The sequence below is a fragment of the Gadus morhua genome, chromosome 21 (genome assembly GCF_902167405.1).
Source record: "Gadus morhua chromosome 21, gadMor3.0, whole genome shotgun sequence".
Classification (NCBI taxonomy): Eukaryota; Metazoa; Chordata; class Actinopteri; order Gadiformes; family Gadidae; genus Gadus; species Gadus morhua.
In genome coordinates this window covers 3962901-3989044 of record NC_044068.1, presented here as the reverse complement: position 1 = coordinate 3989044, position 26144 = coordinate 3962901, and the positions used below count along the sequence as shown (strand labels likewise).

At 51.3% G+C, this 26144-nt stretch overlaps 1 protein-coding gene across 1 annotated transcript in view; it reads left to right on the top strand.

Moving 5' to 3' along the window:
• LOC115534854 (nesprin-1) overlaps positions 1–26144 on the top strand; it is a 70871-nt gene that overhangs the window by 30355 nt on the left and 14372 nt on the right. The window contains exons 7-36 of the mRNA XM_030346134.1: positions 863–1035; positions 1431–1627; positions 2285–2397; positions 4655–4762; positions 5960–6097; positions 6647–6814; positions 7449–7561; positions 8037–8205; positions 8843–8939; positions 10630–10835; positions 12689–12853; positions 13330–13482; positions 14101–14244; positions 14824–14994; positions 15668–15826; positions 16179–16352; positions 17150–17284; positions 17934–18095; positions 18712–18920; positions 19038–19152; positions 19441–19605; positions 20224–20394; positions 20695–20859; positions 21545–21685; positions 22016–22176; positions 22503–22659; positions 23201–23428; positions 23704–23802; positions 24185–24372; positions 25749–25872. Coding sequence (XP_030201994.1) covers positions 863–1035; positions 1431–1627; positions 2285–2397; positions 4655–4762; positions 5960–6097; positions 6647–6814; positions 7449–7561; positions 8037–8205; positions 8843–8939; positions 10630–10835; positions 12689–12853; positions 13330–13482; positions 14101–14244; positions 14824–14994; positions 15668–15826; positions 16179–16352; positions 17150–17284; positions 17934–18095; positions 18712–18920; positions 19038–19152; positions 19441–19605; positions 20224–20394; positions 20695–20859; positions 21545–21685; positions 22016–22176; positions 22503–22659; positions 23201–23428; positions 23704–23802; positions 24185–24372; positions 25749–25872 — 4668 coding nt within the window. The remainder of the gene's footprint in view (positions 1–862; positions 1036–1430; positions 1628–2284; positions 2398–4654; positions 4763–5959; positions 6098–6646; positions 6815–7448; positions 7562–8036; positions 8206–8842; positions 8940–10629; positions 10836–12688; positions 12854–13329; positions 13483–14100; positions 14245–14823; positions 14995–15667; positions 15827–16178; positions 16353–17149; positions 17285–17933; positions 18096–18711; positions 18921–19037; positions 19153–19440; positions 19606–20223; positions 20395–20694; positions 20860–21544; positions 21686–22015; positions 22177–22502; positions 22660–23200; positions 23429–23703; positions 23803–24184; positions 24373–25748; positions 25873–26144) is intronic.

Sequence of the window (26144 nt, the reverse complement as noted above, 5' to 3'; positions counted from 1 at the left end):
TACATATATACAGATCACTAAATAAATAAACCAGGGCATGAATAAAGCATACAGCGGGGATACTGTACAGAATAACATCACATTGTATTGTACCTGTCTTCTTGTCTCCCTCCCTTCCTCTACCTCCCTCTCGCTCTCTCTGCACTCTCTATTATTCTCCATCCCTCTCCCCTCTCTCCTCTCATCTCTCTTCCCTCCCCCCTCTCCCTCTGCCTCTCCTCCTCTTCCCCTCTCTCCCTCCCCCTCTCCATCCACTGCCTCTCACTTATCTCTCTCCTCTCTCCTCTCTCCTCTGTCCACTCCCCTCCTCCCCACTTTATCTCTCTCTCTCCTGCACCCACTCTCCCTCCTTCTCCCTCCCCCCTTCCTCTACCAATCCCCATCGACCTCCCACTACCTCCATCCATCTCCCTGCTCCCTCTCCCTCCCTCCCCTCCCTCCCCCTCTCCCTCTCTCTATCCCTCTCCCCTCTCCTGCCCCTCTCCTCCCTCTCCCTCCCTCTCCCTCTCTCTATCCCTCCCCTCTCCCTCTCCCCCTCTCCTGCCCCTCTCCTCCCCTCTCCCTCTCCCCCTCTCCCTCCCCTTCCTCTCCCTCCCTCTCTCTCTCCCTCTCTCTATCCCTCACCTCTCCATCTCCCTCCCCTCTCCCTATGCCCCTCTCTTCCCCTCTCCCTCTTCCTCTCCCCCTCTCCTCCCCTATCCCTCTCCCACACCCTCACCTCCCTCTCCCTCCCCTCTCCCTCTCCCTCTCCCTCTCCCTCTCCCTCTCCCTCTCCCTCTCCCTCCCCTCCCCTCTCCCTCCCCTCCCCTCTCCCTCCTCCCTCTCCCTCCCCTCCCCTCCTCCCTCTCCTCCCCCACCCCAGATAGAGGAGCTGACCAGCAGTCTCCCGGCCCTGTCCGGTAGCTCCTCCTCCATGGACAGCTCCAACAGCAGCACCGACACCACCAGCCCGCCCGTCAAGAGGAAGCTCCTCCCCCCAGCGCAGGGCGGGGCCAGGAAGGCGCTGCTCCGATGGGTGCAGCACACAGCCACCAAGTACGTGGGAGCCCAAGGGGCCCAGGCTGCTTGTTAGCGTTAGCTTAGCATGTTGATGCTTGGACATTCATGTTCAAAGGTCAAAGGTGACTCCAATGTCGATGACATATTCTGACTGTTCAAAGGTCAAAGGTGACACCAATGTCGATGACTGTGCTTATTTTACTTTGCTACAAGAAGGGAAACACAATGAAATGTGAAACATTGAGGTCATCCGCTGAAGGAGAAATCACCATTTAGCAAATTTCATATTGAATCGAAATATATGGAATTCTATAAATCTTTTTAAACCCCTTTCCAAGCATCAATACGCCCTTCTCGATGCTGAACAGGGCTGACCTCGGTCATAACCTTCCACTGAGTCCGCTCTGTCGCTGGATGGTTTTTCTCTGCAGGCACCTGGGCATCGAGGTGAAGGACTTCGGGCCCAGCTGGCGGACGGGGATGGCGTTCTTCGCGGTGATCCACGCCCTGCGGCCGAGCCTGGTGGACCTGGACCGCATACAGAGACGGCCCAACCGGGACAACCTGAGGGAAGCCTTCTCATTGGCCGAGACCAAGCTGGGCATTCCACAGCTACTGGACCCTGAAGGTATAACAACATGTATTGAGTAAATGTAAATGTTATATTTTAAGAAATGTTCTCTGCTGTACATACATCTCTCTCTCTCTCTCTCTCTCTCTCTCTCTCTCTCTCTCTCTCTCTCTCTCTCTCTCTCTCTCTCTCTCTCTCTCTCTCTCTCTCTCTCTCTGATGGAAAAGTGCCAAATTGCATCTGTAGATAACCCTTCAACCAAACCAGGTTTATTGGGGGCATTAGCAGGGTAACTAAAGCAGGGTCTCAGCGTACCATCCCTTCTGGAGCCGTAGCATTTGACTCTAATTCAAGATGTCTCTCAGCGGATGTCAACCCTGCAGGCCTCTTGATTGACATCTGGTTTTGACATCTTTTGTCACTAAACTAATTATCAACAGCCAACAGCCATTGATCCTGACTCCTTATTTGAACTCAGAACATTGTTGTAACTTTTGTCAACCAATTAAATCTTGAATGCATCAACACTGTACATTATACTTCACATTGTACATCATTAATATCTTTAACATGCTAACATACATACTGTCTTTCATACTATACTAATACTGATACTTATACTGTCTTTCTGGGCTAAGTATGTACAAACCTACCGGCAATGAGGAACGCACTCCGACTGTGGTTCTCGGTTCTGATTCTGACGGTCTTTCGCAGATGTGGACGTGGACAAACCGGACGAGAAGTCCATCATGACCTATGTGGCTCAGTTCCTGAAGCACCACCCCGACCGCATGCAGAGCGAGTCCGACTCGCAGACCGAGGAGGAGGTAACCTGACTCCTCCTTTCCTCTGTCCTCCTCCTCTTCTCCTTCTCCCTCTCATTCCCTCCTACTTCTTCTTCCTGCAGGCTCTCTGTCGGCTTACTGGTAACTAACTCATTCTCATGAACCCCGACCGGTGACCCCCTCCTTTAGGTGGTCATCGGTCGAAGTCAAGGCCAAGACCTGGCTCAAATAGGGTTAGGGTTAGGGTTACTTTTTGGCCATTTTTGGATTTCATTAGAAGATTCTTTCGCCCACAAAGAATAATTCTAGTCTATATCAATTTTAGTATATTATCCAAATCACTGTGATTTGGCGAAGTCCCTTCCATTTATTTCTGTCCAAATATATCTAAAATCCAAAGCAGATATCACTGTTAAGTCGCTCTGCATAAAAGCGTCTGCTATGTAAAATATTAAATAGTGAATGATAATCTTCTGTTTGACCCAGGTCTTGAACTGTCGTCTCCTTTACATTCTCTGCGGTACATACTTCTGTGCATATTTGCATTCATTCCCACTCTCTCTCACTCTCTCTCTCTCGCTCTCTCTCCCCCTGTCTCTGTCTCTCTCTCTTCCCATCTCTCTCTCTCTCCCCCTGTCTCTGTCTCTCGCTCTCTCCATCTCTCTGTCTCTCTCTCTCTCACCCCCTCTCTCTCTTTCTCCCCCCCCCCTCTCCCTCTCTCTCTCTCTCCCCCCCTCTCTCTCTCTCTCTCTCCCTCTCTCCCCCCTCTCTCCCCCCCCCTCTCTCTGTGCCTCAGTGTCTCTGTGACCTCCTTGCTGTGGTTGTCTTGCCCGCCTCTGTCCTACAGCGTCCCCTCGCCCCCCGCACTATAGAAGACATGCTGGAGGTAGGTCGTCGTGGGTTACGCACCCAGAGGGCGAGTTTGACCCACAAACCCCCCCGACACCCGCATGCCCCGCCCCCGCCGACACACACACCTCCCGTTTTGTTAGTTTATAAAATCCCTATCCCACTGTGCCTCGCGCTATGCCACACTCGCGGCGCGTCGACGAGGGCGACCCACATGGTCACATGTCGTTGTTCGGAGTGACACCATGTCATATCTGCTGCTTATCTTCCCCGGGGCAGGGGGGGGGGTTGGTTCTGGTGTAGGCTGTCTGAGAGACAATAACACACGGAGGTCCGGTGTAATAGGATGTGATCGTATTACCATTTATTACCATTGCCGCGCTAGCCTAGCGCCCAGGCTGCCGAAGCTATTACCATGACAATGGTCGCCCCCGGCGATGGACGCTCCCGTGTACAGTGGGACAGACACCCGGTTTATTCCTGTTTCCCAGGAATAACGGACTCAGATATCATATCACCGGGCCGGGCACAAATTGTTGTTTGTCTTGTTTTTTGTGTGTCAGGCTGTGCCGTGTCCCTTTTGACTAAAACCAAAACACGGGGATCGTTCTGCTTGTTTTGTGATTTTTTTGTGTGACTTGCTTTGAGATTTTGTTGCGTAGTGGAACAATGAACTTCCTGACGTTGGCTGTCAAAAGACGTTGAGTGAAAAAACTTGAATATACGGGCACAGCGCCCGTTTTCTGTGTTGAGAGCTGAAGTCAGAAGGTCGGTTGTTTATCGACCGCGCCGCAGAACACTGGATGCTTTGGATCTCAGCTCAGAGAATAATCCGGTCGCGTTTCAATACTCTTCCCCCTGAATTAAGGACGGAGTCTGACACCAGACGGGCCTGAACGAGGGCAAGAGGGGGAACCGCTGAAACCAACAGCTCTTCAAATTGAATCAGCTATCTGACTGGTGGGACGGAATTATCCCCAGTCGTTTAAAACTCCTCAGAAATATGAGCTGGGGGTCTCCCAACACTCAAACGCGTCTTCCTGAGATGGGTTCTGAGCTGCTGGGCACTGAGAGGCTTAGTCCCAGCAGCCCGCACAGAGTAATAACCGCGTAAAGTCAGCTAGCCCTGCCTCCCCGCTCCCCGAACGGCCTCCACTCCCTCCGAAACAAAATGATCCGTCTGAATCCATCCCTCAAACCCATCTGCTCTGCTCTCTCCTTTGTTCCTCCTCTACACACACGCACATGCACAAACGCACATGCACGCAAATGCACATGTGGACGCACACATGCACGCACACACACACACACACACACGTGCACACACACGCGAACATGTGCAAACACATACACACACACACACACATAAACACACACACACACACAAACACACACACACACACTCACAAACACACACACACACACACACACACGCATTCTTTCTCACCAGAGAGAGCGTCGCAAGGGTCTGCGGGAGATGAAGATGTGGCTGGACCAGCTGGACCGGGACGTCACCCAGGCCAGGGACACAGAGACCAACCTCACCCAGCAGTACCAGGTGACAGGGGCTTGTCTGTGGGTCTCAATGGTGTGTGTGTGTGTGTGTGTGTGTGTGTGTGTGTGTGTGTGTGTGTGTGTGTGTGTGTGTGTGTGTGTGTGTGTGTGTGTGTGTGTGTGTGTGTGTGTGTCTTTGTGTCTTTGTGTGTGTGTGTTTGATTGTGTGTTGGTGGGTGTTTTTTGTGTATCAATTCCAAATCAGACCGAGTCCATCATTTTGGCAGATTGACAAAAACAGACATATCTGCACACTGGCCCACACAGACACATAGTCACACACACACACACACACACACACACACACACACACACACACACACACACACACACACACACACACACACACACACACACACACACACACACAGACACAGACACACACACACTGACTCAACACATGCGCGACGCCCCCGACGATGTCATTATCAGACTGATCAGGCGCCCTCCCACCGTGGGGATGGGAAGGGGGCGGGTGCTGGCCGTAGGCTCGACCAATCAGGGCCCTCACCCCGCCCAGCCTCAGGACCCATCCCACATTGAGCTGCGTGGGGGGTCTAGCCCCCGCCTCCCCCGCCATATTAGAGCTGTTATGGCGGAGAATGAAAGGCCACCGAGGGACGGCCGATTCAGAGGCAATTAGCTTCTCCTCCTCTGAATGTGTGAGCAGGGAGGGGGGGGGGGGGGGGGGATTACGTTGATTCAGGGCAGCAGTCTTGGCTCCGGCGTGATGGAAAACTCATGGCTGAAATGGCTTTGTTTTATAGAAATCTATATGTTGGTACAATTAGATAGACAATATGGAGGCTTGATGCTAATCGTAATGATCATTTTATGAAATTTTTATGAAAATTTTATGAAATGTGATATTTAATATAAAAATCATAAGGATGATAGTGATGATCATGATCATCTTCACAACGTCGTATTGTCATCATCAATGTGGAGGATGAGGATGCTTCTTCTTCTCCTTCTCCTTCTTCTTCTTCTTCTTCTTCTTCTTCTTCTTCTTCTTCTTCTTCTTCTTCTTCTTCTTCTTCTTCTCCTTCCTCTTCTTCTCCTCCATATATAATATCGTCACCATGACATTGTGACGATGATGATCATGACATTGTGATAATGGTGAAGATGATCCTCCACCTCCATTATGAATACCATCAATACCATGACCCCACTCCCTGTCTCCTCGGTTGCCGGGCAGTCCTTCAAGCGTCTGCGCGTCCAGCTGGAGGTGAGGAGCCGGCAGGTGGAGGCGGCGCTGCAGTCCAGCCAGAAGGACGGCATGCTGACCGTGGACCAGGCGCTGGTCAAACAGACCTGGGGGCGGGTCTCCAACAGGGTAACGCCCCCGTCCCCCCCAGAGAGAAAACCAGAGATGCAAATGAGGGAATATTCTCTTTTGGGGTTAGATAGTCATTGTAATAAAAGTTGGGATATGAATTATTGAAATGTGTTTTTGTTGTTAAAATGATCAAGTCAATGGACATTCTTACTGCAGGTAACTGTCACAATGTTTTGGTAGAAATAATGAAAAAGTCACAGGTTTTCGTTTTGTTCTCTTTGGCGACCCCTGTGGCAATAAGCGGTAATTCTTCCCGCACAGCGTCGCCAACGACGCCCAGTTCCAGCTCCATAGGCTCAGTAACCATCGTGTTCCCTCATCCAGCGATAGAGACCCAACAGACATTTATTAACATTAAATTCTTAGAGATCGCCGCTTAAGTAAAAAAAAGAAAAGAAAATGAAAACAATTATCTAATCTAAAATATGATCTAATCTAAAATAAAAATATCATAAATAAGAGCAATGTGTTTCACACGATTCTCCCCCTTTCTCGCTGACCTCTGACCTCTGATCTGTGACCTCTGACCTCTGACCTTGCACACAGCTCCTGGACTGGCACCTCCAGCTGGACCGGTCCCTGCCGGCCCCCCTGGGCCAGGTGGGGGTGTGGCTCCACCGGGCGGAGGAGGCCCTGCGGCAGGACATCCCCCCGGCCCCCCAGGCCCACGAGCAGACAACCGGCACCGTCCACCGAGCCCTAGAGCAACACAAGGTCAGCACCGTCCCCCCCCTGATGAACACAAGGTCGGCCCTGAGAGTCAGGACAGGACAGGACAGGGGAGGACGTTAATTCGGTTAAACGTCCGAAAGACACTCTGTTCTTTTTGTTTTGCTGATTTACTTACTGACTCACACCGCGTTCACATTGAACATGTCCGTCGACGGATGACGGAGGGCGTGTTTGAATATGGTTACGCGATCTGATTGGCCGACGGAACCGTCGCTGCCTGAAAAGTTGAACATTTCTCAACTATTTGTTAATGATGTATTTATGAATGAGTTTATGTATTTGTTTATTGATTCATGTGTTTATTGTTCGTATAACTGCTCTGCGCTCGGTCCACCTGAAACTTGGTGACGTGCAACTGCAGTGACTCTAATGACGAGTGTGTATGCCTTGTTTCTTGGTGTAACTCGCTGCAACCTCGCTTGATGTCAACGACTGACTGTCATTGTCATGCGCAGATGTAAACACAACCTTTTAACCGTACATTCTCACACTAAATACGAGAACAAGGGGAAATACTCGAGTGATGCAAAGAACAAAACATGCCGTACACAGTATCAGTCCTGTGTTCCTCTGAGCTCCTTGGTCTGACCGTGGCCGTGTCCGCCGTCTGTCTCAGGAGGTGCTGAGGAGCCTGGAGATCCACCAACAGTCCTTCCAGAAGATTCACCAGGACAGGTGTGTTGAAGGGGTGCCTGTGCCCCCAGAGCAGCTCCAAGACCTAGCCGAAAGGTAGACCTCCCCAAGCCTCCCTCTCTCAGTCCCTCTACCTCTCTTTCTCTCGCTCTTTCTCCCTCTCTGTCACTCTCCTCCTCTTCCTCTTCCCTGTCCCTCTCTCTCTCTCCGTCTCCCTCTCCCTCTCCCTCTCCCTCTTTCCCACTTTCTCCCAGTTCCTCTCCGTCTCTCTCTCTCTCTCTCTCTCCGTCTCCCTCTCCCACTCCCTCTCTCTACCTCCCTCTCCCTCTCCCTCTTTCCCACTTTCTCCCAGTTCCTCTCCGTCTCTCTCTCTCCCTCTCCGACTACCTCTCCATCCCCCTCTTCCTTTTCCCTTGCGAACTTTGCACAGAACTTTGAGCAGAAATGACTTCCTAAAGTGCCGCGGCAAATCACAAAGAGGCTTTGTTCCAATTCAAAATAATATAATAAACGTATACAAAAAGCTGCATGTCCCATATGTGAATATTTTTCATTTTTCTTCTCGCTTTAGGATTAACTTTGTGTCGACGTCGTCCAACGTCCACCTGGCTAAGATGGAGTTTGTGGAGAACCAGCACCAGATCCAGGCCTTCCTCATCCTGGCTGAGTCCAAGCTCAAGTCCTGGATCATCAAGTACGGCCACCGGGAGTCCGTGGAGAAGATGCTCCTCAACTACGTGGTGAGTAGTGTGTGAGTTGTGTTTGAGTAGTGACTACGTATCGCACTTGTCACCTGGTAAAAGGGGTCCTGGAACGGCTCGGTGCCGTTGCCGCCAAAAAGGCAGAACATTGACGCCATTTTTCCGATCGGAGCAATTCAGACCTCAAATCCGGGACCAATGACATCAATTGTCCAGTGCTCTCCCATTGGACAACAGCATGAGCATGACGGTTCACGTTGAATTGGGTCCATTGTGTATTTACGGTTTTCCCTGTGAGATTGTTTGATAGCGTGCCCTTTAGGACGTTAGTTGGTTCTTTTTTTGGGTTTAGTTTTAGTATTCTACGTGGTGAGGACCGCCGTGTTCTTCAAGTGCGGTGAATCCAACCGACTCACTACGTTTCCCTTCCGGGAATCATCGTTTTATCTGTGATTAAATTACGGAAACGTTACGTCAGAATTGCTGTTGTATAACATCGCGTAACATAGGCTTTTATCGCCTGCACTGCGTCTTCTAAAGAAACTAATAATCCCCGGTTCTCCCAGAGTTTATCTTCAGATATCCCAGATTGGATCCAGAACAGATCAAACGGGTCCCAAGTGGGAGGCCTGCGGATGCGTAACCAAACTAATCGTGTTTCTTCCTTCCTCCTCAGACGTTTGTGGAGAAGCAGCATCTCTTCGAGAACTACGAGGCGTTGTTCCAGTCGCTGAAACGTTCCGCTGAACAGTACGTCGCCGTCGACGCCTCAGGTGAGCGCTCCCGATCGATCCAAAAGAGCGGTTCATGAGGGTCGGGGTTCCCCGTGCCCCCCCCTTGATATCCAATGGTTTTCATTAACACATTCTTCAAAGAGTCGAGTAGGGGAGTAGGCCTAGCTCAGGAGGTAGAGCGTGCTTTTCCTTGTAGCCGGGAGGTTGCTAGTTCGATCCCCGGCTCCTCCTAGCTGTGTGCCGAGGTGTTGCTGAGCCAGACACCTGCTGCTGACGAGCTGTCTGTCGCTTTGCGTGGTCCGTGTGAATGTATGTGTGAACGGTTGGAAGACGCTTCGGATAAAAGCGTCTGCTTAACACCCTAAATGTAATAGTCAGTATTTTCCCCCTAATACTAAAAAATTAAAAGCCCTCTCGGACACACTTTTAAAACCACACAACGTTGCCCCTCTTTCTGTACCGTCTCCCTCGCTCCCCGCACGCGGTGGCTTTCCCCCTGTCAACCAAGCAGCCAATCAGACTCTCTCCTGCCGTGCCCGGGCCACGCCCTCTCTGTCTGACTGGTGGGTGGTGGCGGCGGGCGGCGGCGGGCGGCGGCGGCGGCGAAGTCTCGGGGCTAGAGCTAAATGAGGTTCCTCCACTCGCAGCGCTCCGCGGGGAATTCGACCCCGTTCGCTAGCTAGCGGCTGCTCCACTTCTGCTGCCTCTCCGGGTGCGAGCGGGGGTGTGGGGGTGTGGGGGTGTTGGGGGGGGGGGGGGGGGGGGGGAGTGTGGGGGGGGGGCGTCGGTTTCATTAAGTTCCAGCCTGCTGGCACCACGGGGAACACAGGCGGGAGGGAGGAGAGAGACGCGAGGGGTGGCGCTGGAACGTGACATCTTTGAGGCTTGATTGGTGGACCCCAAAATATCAAAATAAACACAGTCGCTGTGAACTCTGCTGGAAGCCCCCCCGAAACTGCGCTGCGATTGGCTGGAGCTGGCAGTTCAATTTAGGGATAATTCCGAAGAGTTGCTTTTAGGGTTATTGCATGTGTGTGTGTTATATCGTGTGTGTGTGAGAGAGAGCGGGCTGACAGTGATAGTAATGGTATCATAGAGAGGGCTTTGCAATTTTCCTCCATTTAGATAGATTGCAATATTGATGCACATTTAAATCCACTTTTATCGTGGAGACTCCTTGCAGGAGTGCATTGCCAGACCACATTTAATAAGCCGTTTCAGGGTTGTCCCTTCATATATATTCTCCTCCTCCTTCTCCTCATTATTTTCCTTCTCATCCTCCTTCTTCTCCTCATCCTCTTCGTCCTCCTCCTCCTTCTCCTCCTTCTCCTCCTCCTCCTTCTCTTCAACCTTCCCCTCCACCTCCTCATCTTTCTCATCCTCCTAAACCTCCTTCCCCTCCTCCTTCTCCTCCTTCTCTTCCTCAACCTCCTTCTCCCCCTCCTCCTCAACATCCTCAACCTCATCCTCCTTCTCCTACTCCTCCTCTTCCTCCTCCTCCTCCTCCTCCTCCTCCTCAACCTCATCCTCCTCCTCGCCCTCCTCCTCCTTCTCCCCCTCCTCCTCGCCCTCCTCCTTCTTCGCCCTCCTCCTCCTCCCCTTCTACTCATCCTCATCCTCCTCATCCTCCTCCACCTCCTCCTCCCACTCCCCCTCCTCCTCCTCCTCCTCCCCCCCCCCTTCTCCTCCTCCCCCTCCTCCTCCTCCCCCCCCCCCCCCCCTCCCTCAGTGGAGGAGGGGGAGTGCGGTGTGCGGCGGTTCCTGCGGGAGGTGGTGGGCCAGTGGAGGAGTCTGTCCGTGGAGGTGCGGAGCGTGAGGAGCATGCTGGAGGAGGTGCTCTCCAACTGGGAGCGCTACGGCTCCACGGTGGCCTCTCTCCAGGCCTGGCTGGAGGACGCCGAGGCCGCCCTCAGCCAGCCGGAGAACACCAAGCGGGTAAGGGTCCCTGGTTCCACTCCCTGCTTCTGCCTGTTTGTTAAGGTGTAGTTTCTGTGTCCGCCACCAGGGGCCGTACACCTTCGTTATAATCAACCTTAATTGCCTGTGTTACCGAGTTAAAGGACTGTCCCCTAGTTAAAAAGGGGTCCCGCCACGCTCGGCTATCTCATAATATATGAAAGTAATGCTCATCGTTGCCGCCAAAAAGGTTGACATTGACGCCATTTTTGATGATCCAGTCAATGGTCCAGTATGCTCCTATTGGACGATAGCATTAGCATAACGGTTCCCATTGAAGTGTGTCTTGTGTTTATGTCTTCAGTTTTTTCCGCCCTTTGTTGGTCCATATTATCGGTTTCCCCTGTGATTGTTACCTTTCCATTTTATTTAATTTGTTAGTTTTTGGCACAGTTTTAGGATTCAGTTCATTTTTTTTCTTTGTTTTGTTGTGAAAAACATTATTCTGGATTTAAGACGGCCTAATGTTCTTTTTACTTGAAGCAGCTTTCGAGTCTCTTCTCGGGTCTGAACTCTGAACTCTGAACTATTACGGTCAGCAGACTGAAACCCTGCAGTGATCCTTGTTCAGTTCAATCAAAGGAACACAGAACGATTACCTCCCCCTAGGAGGTTATTATCGCTCCATCTGTGTGTCTGTGTTCTCATCTCAAAATGTTGAGCACATATTTACACAGAATTTGGTGGTTAGGATGGTTTTGGGACAAGTATGAAGTGATTACAATGTCCGGCCAATCCGCCAAAAGGGTCATGGCAGTGGGCATGACATCATAAAATGCTGCATAACTTCCTATTTATCCCCATAAAACAGCGTCATAATTACCTTTAAACATTTGCCAAGGGTTGAGGATGATTGTTGGGTGAACTCCTCCCGGCCACGCCCACTTCCTGTCCTTCTCAGAACCTCTAAAGGGCGGCCTTCTGGGTTGTCATCGGACTCAGCTCGGACCAGCCAATTGGCTCCCGCCGAGCCCCGCCCACTTCCATCAGGCTGATTGCTTGGCAGAGGCGTGGGCTCTGCTGAGCACGCTTCCTGGTTGTTTGTTCCATCCCCCGGATGGAGATTAACTCCTCAGATTGACATGTTTGGGTATGGGGTTGAAGGGTTTCATTGAGACAGAGTGCTAGCAGGGCTCCATTTTGAAGTATTTACTGGGGCATCCTCCAAGCAGAAGCAATTATCAAATGATACCCCCTTTGAGTATTAAATGATCCCCTTGACTTACCACATGTCACCGAGGATCTCTTAGGATGCTGGATTACCATGGCTACCTCATCTCTCAGCGCCACGCCGCCAATAACCAGCTCCCTGGGGATTCTACCGCTAATTACCCCCCCCCCCCCCCCCCCCAAACCAAACACACACACACACACACACACACACACACACACACACACACACACACGCTCACTCTCGCCGTTAAACCTCTCTCTTGCTGTCTCTCTCTCTCCCTTTCTCTCTCCCTGTCTCCCTCTCTCTTGCACACTTACTGCCCATATCCCCCCTCCCCTCCATCACTCCCCTAACCCCTCTTAAACACTCTCTCTCGCTCTCTCCCCCTCCCTCCCTCGACCCCCTCACTCTCTTTTCCTCCCTCTTCCTCATCCCACTCTGCCTCACTCTTCTCTTTTCTTCCACCCTACTACCCTCTCTCCCTCTATGCTTCCCCCCTCTTACCATCCTCCCTCTCTGCCTCCCTCTCTCTCTCCCCCCTCTCTGCCTCCCTCCCTCTCTGGCACCCCTCTCTCCCCCCTTTCTTTCACCCTCCCTCTCCCCTCCTTCCTCTCTGCCTCCCCCTACCCCCCCTCTCTGTCTCCCCCCCTCCCACCAGGAGTTCTTCAGGAACCTGCAGCTCATGATGGAGCAGCACGCGGCCATGAACGACGCGGGCAACTTCCTGATCGAGACGTGTGACGAGAGCGTCTCCCTGGGCCTCAAGCAGCAGCTGCTGCTGCTCAACGGCCGCTGGCGCGACCTCTTCCTCCACGTCAAGCATGTAAGGAACATCATTACAAACATGACGGTATCAGGCACTGGCATGGCCAAATTAATTGATCAATAAATTCTGTCTATGTTTTTGATATTTACCTTCCTGAATGTTATTTAGACATTCAAATCCTCTTTGGTTTCAGGGTGGCGTTTCCTGTGTGCGGTGTTTCACTCTAATTAGTATTGTAATTTACCCCCGTGGAAAGGTACACATTAAAAGCTCAAATGGCTCGTCACAGCCTGAGGAGCCGTGTGAATAGATTCAGCCGATTATTTTTCACTCTTTATTCTAAAACCCGAAACCTGACTCTGATCCGAATGTGAACGCTAATAAAGTGTTCAACTCTTCAAAGAATCATACAATGTCAGATGTTGGCGGCTAATCTGACGGCTGAGATTCATGAATAAACGTGCAGCTTTTCGCCCGTGCTCTCGGCAATAAAGGCGGACGTGCTGAGCGTGTCTCCCTGCGTCCTGCTGCAGTACGCCCACGCCGAGGAGCTGGAGGCCTGGAGGAGGGACCACCTGAAGGCCATGTCCGCCCTCAGGGAGCTGCTGGACTCAGCCGAGGGCAAGCTCAACGCCCCGGTGCCGCTGGCCTTCAGCCCCGTCAGGAGCTTCCTGCAGGACGTGGAGGTGGGGAACACAAGCACGCGCGCACGCACGCATGCACGCACGCACGCACGCACGCACGCACGCATGCGTACACGCTTGCAGACACGCGCAAGCAGGCACGCAGGCACAAACACATGCAAACCCATGCGCACACACGCCCGCGCATGCAAACACACGCGCATGCATGCACAAACACAGGCATTGATACGTGCACACATATGCATGCACACAACCACAGGCACAGACATACACACGCACATGCACACACACACACACACACACACACACACACACACCTCAGTCTGTCACACACATCCATGGTTCTCAGTCTGGATCATCCTATATTAAAAAACTATATATATATAATATATATATATTACAAGTAGATTAGAATACAATAGATAGAATAGGCATGATTAAATATTCATGTTTTCATTTCCATATTGATGTATATGTATGATTGATTTATATGATTGCTTTGTACAAATTGTCCTCCTTGTCATGTCACTTGGTGTATCATAAAAGGCCATGTCACGGTATGTCACGTCTCGACATGTCACGGCATGAACTCTGGAACGGGTGTGAAATGAGAAAAAGCGACCTGCCTGGTCTAAACCCCGCTCACCTCTCCACCGTCAGAACACCAAGCAGAAGATCGTCTCCATGGAGACCCAGTTCAAACTGGTCTCTCGCAGCGCTCAGCTCCTGGCTAAGGACGCACCGCCGGACGAGGGCGCCCGGGTGATGGCTGCCATGGCAACGGCCAAAGGTCAACTGAGTAAGGTGGGTGGACGGCCTCGAGGCACGAAAGGCGACAGACGGCCCCAAAGACAGATGACAGAAACACGACCGGTGGACTTCTGGTGAACCTTGATTCATCTGGAGCAGCCAAACTAGTGTTACCTCTTTGTGTCAGGGAAAGATGACCTCTTAATAAATTTAGGCTAAATGTAGGTCCGAGTTGCTATTTGGGAATAGATTTCCATGTCTATAAAGATGACTTCATTCAATTTTGGTATAATATCCTACCTGATTATAACACACACAAAGATTTTATATGAAGGTCCAAGTTGCCATTTCGAAATAGATTTCCATATCTATAATGATTCCTTAATTTAGTTTCGGTACAATTCCTACCCTTTTTATAGTCGCACCCAATAATACTTTGTAAACCGATGGGAATGATCTGGCAAGATGTCCCCATTGTAAACTAGATTATTGAACATAAATACTTTGTATACACCTACTATAAATCATTGTTTAATCGTCTTTGTTAACTATAATCATCAGGGCTTGAGATCATCATTTGATTGGTCTGTATTGGAGCCGTTGTATTGAGGTCCTGCCTGTTCCATGTCCCAGGTCCGGGAGCGATGCCCCCCCCTGGTGAGGGAGTGCCACGGTCTGCTGCCCCTGCTGGAGGAGATGGAGAAGCACACGGCGGCCTTCCACCTGAGCCTGGAGCGGGCTGGCCTCCTCGCCGCCACGGCTCGGGCCCCAGACGGCCTGAGCCAGAACAAACCGGTCTTGCAGGTACGCCCGGTCCGATCACCGCCGCCCGTCAAGGAACCAGACGTGCGTGGTGCGCAACGCGGTTTCAATTATCCAATAATGTGCAGCTAATTTAATAAAGTATAGAGCAACCCAACGCTAATTAGCGTTAGTTAATGGCACCTGTCAAAGTGTGCCTGCGGCTGACGTAAAAGCTGTGTAGTTATTTGCGTCACCTTTTTATAAGCGATCCACGCGTCCTTCCTGTGAGTCTTCATCTCGGCATAATTTGTACAAGGAACTTTTACTTTGCGTTGCAGGCATTACCCACAATACATTGTAAACTTGGCGACCCACAACATGGGCCAATGGCCGTCGCCCAAAAGCTTTTAGCGCTCAAGCTAAACTGATGGTGGAAGGTCTCAGTGGTCAGGGTGAAGGGTTGATGAACCTCGATCTAGAACCTTCTACCAGTTTATATAAACCAGAGACAGCGACAGTATTGTCCTGTGTTGTCCATTGTACTGTGGATTCTTCGGCTGCTGGGGTTGCAGGGTTTGATCCCTATGTCCACAACCTACCTATATTTACCCCTTGAGCAAGACGTAAAGTTATTACAAACTCTTAACTGCAAAAACGAAATCCAGCACCTAAAGGTTCATTTCTCCGTACTCTTCACTCCTCCAACATGAAGCCGTCGTTTCCCTTCCCTCAGGACCTTCTCACCGAGCAGCAGAGCTGTAAGCGCAGCCTGTCGGTCATCGAGAGGAACTTCCACGCCCTGCAGAGAGCGCTCTCCACCAGTAAGGTGCTCCACAACGTCGACCAGACGCTGCTGAAGAAGAGGACCGCCGAGATACAGGCCTCTGCACAGGTTGGCCCACGCATAAAGAAAAAGACTCACTCTCTCACTCGCTCTCACACACACACACACACACACACACACACACACACACACACACACACACACACACACACACACACACACACACACACACACACACACACACACACACACACACACACACACACACACACACAAACTACACTACCCACAATGCTGATTAGCATTGATCACATTACAAGAGGACCCCCCCCCCCCCATGGACCCTGAGATTGGGGCACAGGTGAGAGCCACTCAGCGCTCTCGTTAAGACCTCTCCGTTAATGAACATCAGACTGTACACTTAGCCGCCTGGCCCACGGGGCCCTCCCTGTCCCGGCAGGCCCTGGTCCTGGAGGTGGGGGAGTGGCGGCGGCAGGACGGGGCCGGCGGCTGCCTCCGTAGGAGGTTCGAGGAGTCCCGCCTGGAGCTGGAGCGGGTGCTGGGGGCGGCCCAGGACTGTCTGGCGGAACCCGGGGCCCCCGGGGACCCGGAGGAGGTGCTGAGGAGGCACAATGTGAGAGCACGTCCGTTCAGGGGCCACAGGAGCACACATGGCCGTTCAGGGGCCACAAGGGGACACCACAACACACATGTCCCTTCAGGGGCCACAGCAGACTCATAAAGCATAAAAATTAGAGCTGTCAGTTAAACGCGTTATTAACGGTGTTAACGCAAACCAAATTTAACTGCGTTAATTTTTTTATCGCGCGATTAACGCAATTATTTTATTAAAAAAAAAAAAAAAAAAAAACTTTTTTTTTTTTTTTTCTTTGGCTCAAAACAAAGAAGCAGTAGCCTGACTGCTATGTTCAAATTACATTTGTTCAAAGCAGTCGTTTAATTGCACTATAGGCTCTTTTTTTGTATCGTCCTGTTTTGATCAGTGTATATGCCAATGTTGTTATCAATAAAAAATCATTTGCACAAGGCAAGCCGATGCACTTCACCATGTTGATAAGAGAATTAAAATGAGAAGAATTATGGGACAAAGAATCAAGGGATATTTAGCATAGAAAAATAATTTGCGATTAATCGCGATTAATTAGAGTTAACTATGACATTAATGCGATTAATCACGATGAAATATTTTAATCGCTTGACAGCTCTAATAAAAATACAAAAATAAACTTTAAAAAAAGGATGATTAGGAGTCTGTCCCTTACTAGGAACAATATCACGTGTGAAAATGTGTTGAAAACATCCTCTACCTTTTACCAGGGTTCATCCTGATATTTGATGACAGAATTCCTGAATATTCCCGCCATTCCATGGAAAACCGTGTTCTAACTGAACCTTTGTGAACGCCCGCAGGACTTCTTCAGCCAGCTGGACCAGCGCGTCCTCAGCGTGTTCCTGAAGGCCTGCGATGAGCTCACCGACATCCTGCCCGAGGCGGAGCAGCAGGAGCTGCAGGAGACCGTCCGGCGGCTGCACAAACACTGGAAGGTCAGGGGTCAGGGGTCAGGGGTCAGGGGTCGGGGCGCTCCCATCCGATCTTGCTCTCCGCGAGACGCTCCCGGTCAATACTTCATTATCCTAACACGCCGCCACCTCCGGCCTCTTAATGGAGTCCCGGCCGACTCTATCAAATCAGCGGCCGCTAGCTAAATGGATTAACTCGATAAGCGTTGCGTGCCATGTTGCATATTCACATCGACTAACAGAGCGCCGCACTGAACGATGGACAGGCGCTGTGTCAGGTCCTGCTCACATGGCCACCGTTTTACGCTGTTTTATTTTTAAATTTTATTTATTTATGCTTGCAACCCTAACGTCACCTTCATGCTACATTCATGCTACATTCATGCTACCTTCATGCTACATCCATGCTAAGTTATTGCTAACCTCTTGGTAATGTCATGCTACCGTCATGCTACCGTAACGCTAACTGAAAGCGACCTTCATGCCTCATGCTACCTAAATGCTAACCTCGTGCTACATTCATGCTAACTTCATGCTGCCCTAGTTCCATCTCCATGCTATTATGCTAACCTTGTGCTACATTCAGGCTTACTTCGCACTGCCTTTAATCCATAACGCTACCTTTCACGCTCGATCGATGCTACGCTAACGCTCGCGTCCCGCTGCCCTCCAGGACGTCCAGGCGGAGGTGCCCAGCCACCTGGTCCGTCTGAAGGTGGAGGTGGAGCAGCGCAGGGTGGCGCTGGTGCTGCAGGACTGCCGGCTGGAGCTCAGCCGGGAGATGGAGGCCCTCTCTGGTACCTGTACCAGCGAGCGGGTGGTCAAGGAGCACAGGGTGAGGACGGGGGCCTTCTTTAAAGGGGACATATGATACCACCATGGTATACAAGCCCTTTTGAAACATCAATGTCTTCTGACATCACAAGGGGGCTCAGATCAGTCTACCAGCCTACCAAATGGACTAAAGCAAACGTTGCTCATCTATCCAGCACAGATCTAGGTGGGCACCCACACCTGTGATGTCACAAGACGCAGATTTTCAAAACGGCTTCTAAGGGCTAATCACACTCACACCTGGTGGTATAATGCGTCTCCTTTAAGGTTAATCTTAGCATCGCTATACTAGCTAGAGTGAGATAGAGGGGAGGACATGCTGCAAAGGACCACGGGCAGGAATCGAACCCGGGTCGCTGCGATCAGGACTGAGCCTCAATGGTACGTGCTGTACCCGGTGAGCCACCGGGGGCCCCCAGGGTGGGGGCCTTCTTATAGAAAGGACGTTCGCCGGGTTAGCGGGGATGAACGCCATCAAGGGGTTCACCAGAGAGCAGTCGAGTTAGCCGCAGGGCTGCGGGAACAAAGATGAAATATGTTGAGACATCACTGGACCGAATCCGACTGATCCAATCCCCCCCCCCCCCCCCACTGCTGCTTCCCCCACCCCCTCATAGGCGTACTTCGCTGAGCGCAAGCCGCTGGCGTCCTGCGAGAAGTGGCTCAGGGTCATGGAGGAGCTCTGCCAGCAGGTGCCCGACAACGACCCCGCCCACCGGTCGCTGGGCGCTGCCGCCGGGGACCTGGCCGCCGTGACGGACGAGATCGAGAACACCCGCCTCAAACTGCTGCAGCACCCCGACAAGTGGAGGGAGTGGAACGACCGGTGAGTCCCAGGACGGGTCCTGGTTCTCATTTTTGTTTCCGTTCGCTGGGGTTCGTCGAGGAACCGTTTGTCTTGTTCTGATTCTTGTCTTGTTGGATCTTGCCGCTGTTGTCGTAGGTTCTGCGAGCTCTCTGATTGGCTGTCGTCTCAGAGGAGACAGGTCCGGTCGCTAAGGGAGACGGCCGGGGACGGCTCGCCCACGCGGCAAGAGCAGGTGGACGCCGCGCTCCAGGTGAGAGCCCTCCCCTCTCTCCCCTGACCTGTTGTAATCAACGCAGTGCCTAAGAAAGGGTGTGCAGAAACTGGACCCTGAACGTAGTTCCTCACGTCAGACCAACGGAGAACCCAAGCCCAGGAACGACGACGTAAACGGTCCATCTTCCCCAGGATCGCCTTTAAACAGGAACAGAGTTGACTTAGTTCCTCTCTTATATCGTCAAAGAGTGACGGTTCCCCTTTAACCAGACCCTTACCCTCCCCTTCCTGTGTGTTCACTTCCTGTACGCCCGTCGGCCCCCAGGCCCTGCAGGAGGCGGTGGACGAGCGCGAGGAGACCCTGTGCTGGCTGAAGCGCCGCCTGGCCGCGCTCTCCGAGGTCAGCCCCGAGCTGGAGGTCCAGAGAGAGAGGGCCGCCCTGGCCAAGCTCTCCACCGACCTGAGGGCCCTGCTGTCCTCCCTCTGCCAGGTGAGGGCCCTGACCGCCACCCCGGCTGTTATGTTTGTTATGGAATCGAAGGATGACTTGTTGATAACATAGTGACACAAGAACGCAGGTCGAGACGTTGATATGGGCGGCGTGTGGCTCAGGAGGGAGGGCGGACTGGGTGGTAACACTGAGCGTCGAGGTGTCCAAGAGCAAGACACCTCACCCTGACTGCTCCCCGACGTCTCACATGGTTGACACCGCCGTCGGTGTGGGGATGTGTGCATGAATGGATGAATTTTAAGGCGTTTCGGCGCACTGGTTAGAAAAGCGCTATATAAATGCAGTCCATTTACCCTTTACGTTGATATCCTCTTTAACTCTGATATACTAGCGCCAGAATGATGTTACAAGTTACACTTGATGATGTTACAAGGCACACACAGGTGCGGTAGAGCGCCCCCTAAGGCGTGGGAATGACAATGCGTACTGTTGACTGTCCACTGCGTACAAAACCATAGCTACCGTAGTCATCGTCCTGTTTTGCCGTGAACCTCGACCGTCTTTCCAACCAACCGATCGCTCTCAAGTTTAGTTGGGAGTTTGTAGTCGATTTCCACCTTTGTCCTCGTCGTTCATTGTGTGTTCCTCCTCCTTAAGTGGGACGAGCAGGGGGGCTCCTCCATGTTCCAGAGTGAGGAGCTGAGGGAGGAGGTGCGCGGGGCTCTGGAGGAGGTGCACAGGGTGCGACGGGAGGCCCAGGAGCACTACGGCAGGGTCCTGGAGGCTGAGACCCTGGGCGAGGCCAGGCAGCTGTACTTAATTCACCAGGTGAGGTTTCCTTTTCCCCACCTGCAAAACTGTTTCCACCGCTAGGATTTGAGGTAGGATCTTGGAGGAGAAGAGGAGAAGTTTGTTGATCATAACGAAAGAAACATTTCAATCGATAATTACATTGAATAGAATATTCCATAGCTTCTTTATTCGTGCTGACTGACATGCAGATATCCCTTGGTGTGTGTGTGTGTGTGTGTGTGTGTGTGTGTGTGTGTGTGTGTGTGTGTGTGTCTGTGTGTCTGTCTCTGTGTGTCTGTGCGTGTGTTCGTGTCTGCGTGTGCGCGTGTCTCGCAGCAACACCTTAAGCGCCTGCACGCGGGCAGGAAGGAGGCGGACCTTCTGGTGGCCCACTGCCGCCAGCTGCAGAAGGAGGAGGGGCTAAGCCGGTCCCTGGGCGAGCTGGAGGAGGCCTTCGGAGAGGGGGACCTGAAGTCTGACGCCCAGGGGCACAACCTCCAGGTAGGCGGGGGTTCTCCCCCAGGGGGGCGTTTCATTGGTCCGCGTACCGTCCGTGTTTCGTGCATCGACAAGCGTCATTGATCGCCGTCGAGTCGCTGATCAATGATGAGTCCTGTGTTAACGAGGTATTGATCGCCGTGTCGCAGTCTGTTAACTGAGTGGTTGTGTCTTCGTGTTGTCGTTGTTATGTACATGCCGATTCCACTGCTCTGTTGGCGACATGCGTAGATCTTTAGCTTGGGATCACGTCGGCTTAGATCAGGAGGTTGAATGGTTGACTACTGACCAGAAAGTTGCTGGTTCGATCCCTGGCTCCTCCTAGCTGAGTGTCGATTGTCCCTGAGCCAGACCCCTCTGTGCAACTGCTCCAGACAAGCTGGCTGTTGCCTTGATGTCGTGAATGGATAAAAGTAGCTTTTGATAAAAGCGTTTTCTAAATTTAAATGAGGTTAAAGAAAACAGTTACTCAGGACAACTAGAGGGATCAACAAAAACTACACAAAGTCAAACAGAGCAATTCAAACTGCAACATTTTGTCTTTATGAGGATAGCTATGCCTGGAACGAATGTGAGTCCTGCATGTGTTGGATTCTCGATTTTACTGCAAATAGTTTAGTTTATGACCACCCTACCCATCCATCCTGCCCAGCTTGTGTGAGCTTCTCCTGCTTTACGTCTCTTCCAGACAGCTCTCCGGGCCTGGCAGGAGTTTGAGAGCGAGAGAGAATCCATTTGGAAATTCTTAACCAGCACCAACGCAGGCCTTGCCAAAGAACTTCTCTTCAACAGCCAGCACAGCCTGAAGACTGAACTGGACCTCAGCAAGGTGTGTGTGTGTGTGTGTGTGTGTGTGTGTGTGTGTGTGTGTGTGTGTGTGTGTGTGTGTGTGTGTGTGTGTGTGTGTGTGTGTGTGTGTGTGTGTGTGTGTGTGTGTGTGTGTGTGTGAGTGATGGCGTGTGTGTGTGTGTGTGTGTGATGGCGTGTGTGTGATGGCGTGTGAGCAAGACTGTGTATGTGTGTGTGTGTTGGGTGTTTCTATCCTGGACGGTATCGTTCCTATTGTTGATTGTGTTTGCATTAAGATCCCGTATTTTCCCTCCACAGATACAGGACTAGTCCTCCACCAATTGATGTTGTTCCCCCTGTTTCTGTGTAGGAGCTTTTCAGCCGGGGTGAGGAGTGGACCACCAGAGCCAAGTCTCTCCTGGAGACAGCGTCAGGCGTCCATCTGGGAGCCAAGAACCAGAGGCTGCTGCTGGAGCAGGCCCGCTCCACCATGGGGGCCCTCGCCCAGCTCCAAGAGCATCTTAGAAAGAAGTGAGGAGCCGCTCCAACTCTTTTGTCCTTTTTACTTCCACTATACATCAAAGGGAAAGTTAACCCCCGAATCAGTTAGTCGACGGCTGTTCCGTTTGGGTCTCACTGTGTTTTTGTGGACAGTTCAGTTTTTTCTTTTGACAGAAATGTATGGATGTATGTAATGTAATAATTGGTTAATAACTGATTAATTGATTAACTGATAATTGTGCACATTTTGTGATCATACTTTTTCACACACTATGAGTGTGAAAAACCCTACTACTACAAATGCATTTTCAAAAAAAGGTTTGATACTAAACGTGTATCTTTTCTCTTTCGCCAAGTATCAACCAATTGGAGCTGGTGCATACTTGGTGGGAACACTCCGGCAGCCAATCAGAGGCCTTCTTCCTGTGGATCTCCGAGAAAGAGCGGGAGCTGGAAGACATCAGCCCCGCCTCTTCTCCTGATTCTTTGGACAAACAGCTCAGCAGTGTGGAGGTGATGAAATTCATATCCGCTCATTCTGTGTCATTTCTTTTTTGTTTTGGTTACGGTGGTGTCTGATGGAAAGGTTCTGCTTCAAACATATTAAGAAAGTGATAGCATCATTTTCATGGAAAATGTTCAAATTGAGGTCAATACAGAATTCATTCACATTGGAATACATTCCTGCTGAGGTGGGAAATTGAAAGGTTCAACCCTGACAGCTTGATCATTACGTTCCAACCTTTCTATACTTTATTTAAATTTAAAGGTACTATATACGAGCCTTACGATTTCAAGCTAGCTCCAGTTAAACCTCCTCACGCCTTCCTCTCTACTCTCTCCAAACCCCTCCCATCTGCCTGCCTTTCGATATTAAACATGAGATTCATCGACTTAAGATCAGGTCTACATGACAGGATGTGTTTCAGAGCACACATGTACAACATTTAGTTGTAACACTTTGCATACTGTACCTTTAATATCAATCTCTCAACCAATGCCCTTCTTCCTTTATGTCGCCCGCCCACCTCCCTTCTGTAACCCCGCCCATCAGGCAGTGGAGGCGGCCCTAGAGGAAAAGAGGGCGTGGCTGGTCCAACTGGAGGGGCAGAGTCAGGCCCTGTCCGGGTATGTGACCCCCGGGGAGGCGGGGCATATCCGGGCACGGCTGGGCCAGATGGGGCGTGGCCTAGAGGAGTTCAGGGGCAGTGTACGGCAGCTGATTGGACAGCTGCAACAGAGCGCCTCCCACCGACAGCGCTACAGCGATAACCTGGAACAGGTGAGGAATGATCCAATCCAACACCTGGATCCCATCACTCCTATGATTGGTCCACTTTGTGTGTTAAAAAAATGCTTGGTTTTCATTGTTTGTTAGGCGGCATGTGGCTCGGGAGGTAGAGTGGGTATCTGGTAGCTTTAAGGTTGCTTGTTCGATCCCTGGCTCTTTCTAGCGTCCAGGCTCCCTGGCTCTACCTCGACACTTGTAGAGTGGCCATTGGTTAGTGAAGCACTATGGAAGTGCAGTCCATTTATTTACCATCTTGTCATCGGCAGGTGACGAAATCGATGAGTGACCTCGAAGAGAAGCTGGACCTTCAGATCACGTTCTGTAGTTCTTCTTCCGAGACGTACCGAGGCCTGCAAGAACACATGGTAGGAAAGACATGCAATAAGTTGCTGCACAAAGTTTGCCCAACATTTTCTCAGTGGTCCAGCATGACACAGCTGAAGCCAATTCACGACTCAAACACAAATCACCAAGTCAGGCAAACATCATAGGTCAATATTACTAATATTCTCTCTGTCTCTTTCTCTCTCTCTCTCTCTCTCTCTCTCTCTCTCTCTCTCTCTCTCTCTCTCTCTCCCTCCCCGTCTATTTTTTTAAATATTTCCCAGACCTAAATAGATCAGAATGCTCCCTACCTGTCCTGCATTATGTCCCAATAATACAGTGAATCATTTGAACAACTAACGTTAGTACTGTGGTTGGCGCCTGAATGACGGCGTCCTCTCCTGTTTGCCATCGGGCGTGTAGGAGCAGTGCCAGGCCGTGGAGCAGCTGACCCCCAGGCTGACGGCTCTGTGTTCGGCCCTGAAAAGACTCGGCGACGGGGGTCCGCTGGAGGAGGAGGTGGCCCGTCTCCAGGAGCGCCAGCGAGAGGACGTGGAGCGGGCCAAAGAAAAGCAGGCTGCTCTGGAGAACCTCCTCACGCTCTGGCAACGGTAAGGCGACCGGCGACACAGGGCCCAGGGCAGATTGAAAAGGCCACGAGTTAATGAACCGAGAGGAAACTGAAGCCGAATGAAATGTGAAACTCTGAGTCAATGTTTGCCAGGGCAGCCCGAGTGTCGCACTGATCTCCACACTGCGGCACGATGAATTTGTATGCATCAGTGTCAGTATGTGTATGCAGCCTGTAAGGATTAGCAGGTTCAATGGGACTATTTAGCATACATCATGTTGTGAATTGTGATTCTGCTCACGTGACACGCATGCCAATTTGTACGCGCCGTGTTCGACTTCCCCCTCGCGACGCTGGTTCTCCTCCGTCGGTTTTCCTCTGATCTCCTCTTCCCGTTCCCGGGAAAAAGCCTCCTGTGTATTCCCATTCACTCTCCTTGAGTCATTCCATTATCTCTCAATCAGTTCTGGGAGCAGGACCTTTTGTCTGCTCCTCCGCCCTCCTCCGCCCTCCTCCTCATCCGTCCTCCCTCCTCCTCCTCTCCTCCTGCTCCCTCTCCTCCCCTCTGTGCCCCTGAGGTGGACGCTCCCGTTCTAATAACCTTCCCTCTTATCCCCGGGCGTTCCTGCGTCCGCGTGTTGTGCGTCCGATGATAAAGCGCCGGCCCCTCCCCGTTGAGGCCCAGCGAGGGGACACTCCATCGCAGATGAAATAAGCTACACTATTACCGCTCACTGTGTGTGTGTGTGTCTGTGTGCGCGTGTGTGGGTGTGTGTGTGGTTGTGTGTGTGTCTGCTTGTGTCTGGTTTGGCATGTGTGTGTGTGTGTGTCTGCGTGTTTGTGTCTGTCTGTGTGTATATATATGTGTGTCTGTGCCTGTGTGTGTGTGTCTGTGTGTGAATATGTGTTTGTATGTGTACCTGTGCGTGTGTGTGTGTGTGTGTGTGTGTGTGCGCGCGCGTGTGTATGTGTCTGCGTGTTTGTGTCTGTCTGTGTCTGTGTGTGTGTGCGCTTGAGATGATAGATTTCCATATGGCTCCAGCCCCATCTCCCTCCCTGCGGTTGGATCTATCAGGGATAACGTGTGGCCACTGGATGCTACAGGCAGATAAGGCTGACCCATAATGGCCTGTGTCATTGATACTAGCAACATGAACAAATAGAGTATGAAACCTCAAACTGATTTCAAAACACACGTGAGCTTATGGAAAACACAGCGGGATTCTGATAGAATTCAAACACCTGCGTCCCGTCGGCTTATACGCGTCTTTAAATGTATCATTTATTTTTTTTGCGTTTGAACAAATAAAGGAGAAGTAGTCATGTGGTGCGAAAAGAGACGGTCTCTCCCCTCTTAAAGCGATGGCCACGCTTCGACGAGAAGACAAATAAAGATTGAGTGGCTCTGTCTTTCAGCTTCGAGAAGGAGTCATCCTCTATCAGGAGCTGGTTGGACAGGTGTGAGATGATCTGCTGTCCGGACATCCATCACCTGTCTGCAGACAAAGTGAAGCTGCGGAATGAACTGCAGAATATACAGGTCAGTGTGCTGCTGCTGCTGCTGCTGCTGCTGCTAGAGACGTTATCCCAGCCAGAATCACAGGGTGATTTATGGCCCTGGGTAAGCGTACGCTAGATGCAATACCTTGCAGGGTGGATGTAAGAATACACATTTGTTTTAGGTTTGACCTAACAAGCACAACATCACCAACATATCATCGCCAGCATTATGATGTACAGCCCTTTTCCTGATGTTATCTAATATGTATTTGCATTCGATATTGCAACTGTATTCATTTTTCATCTAAACAC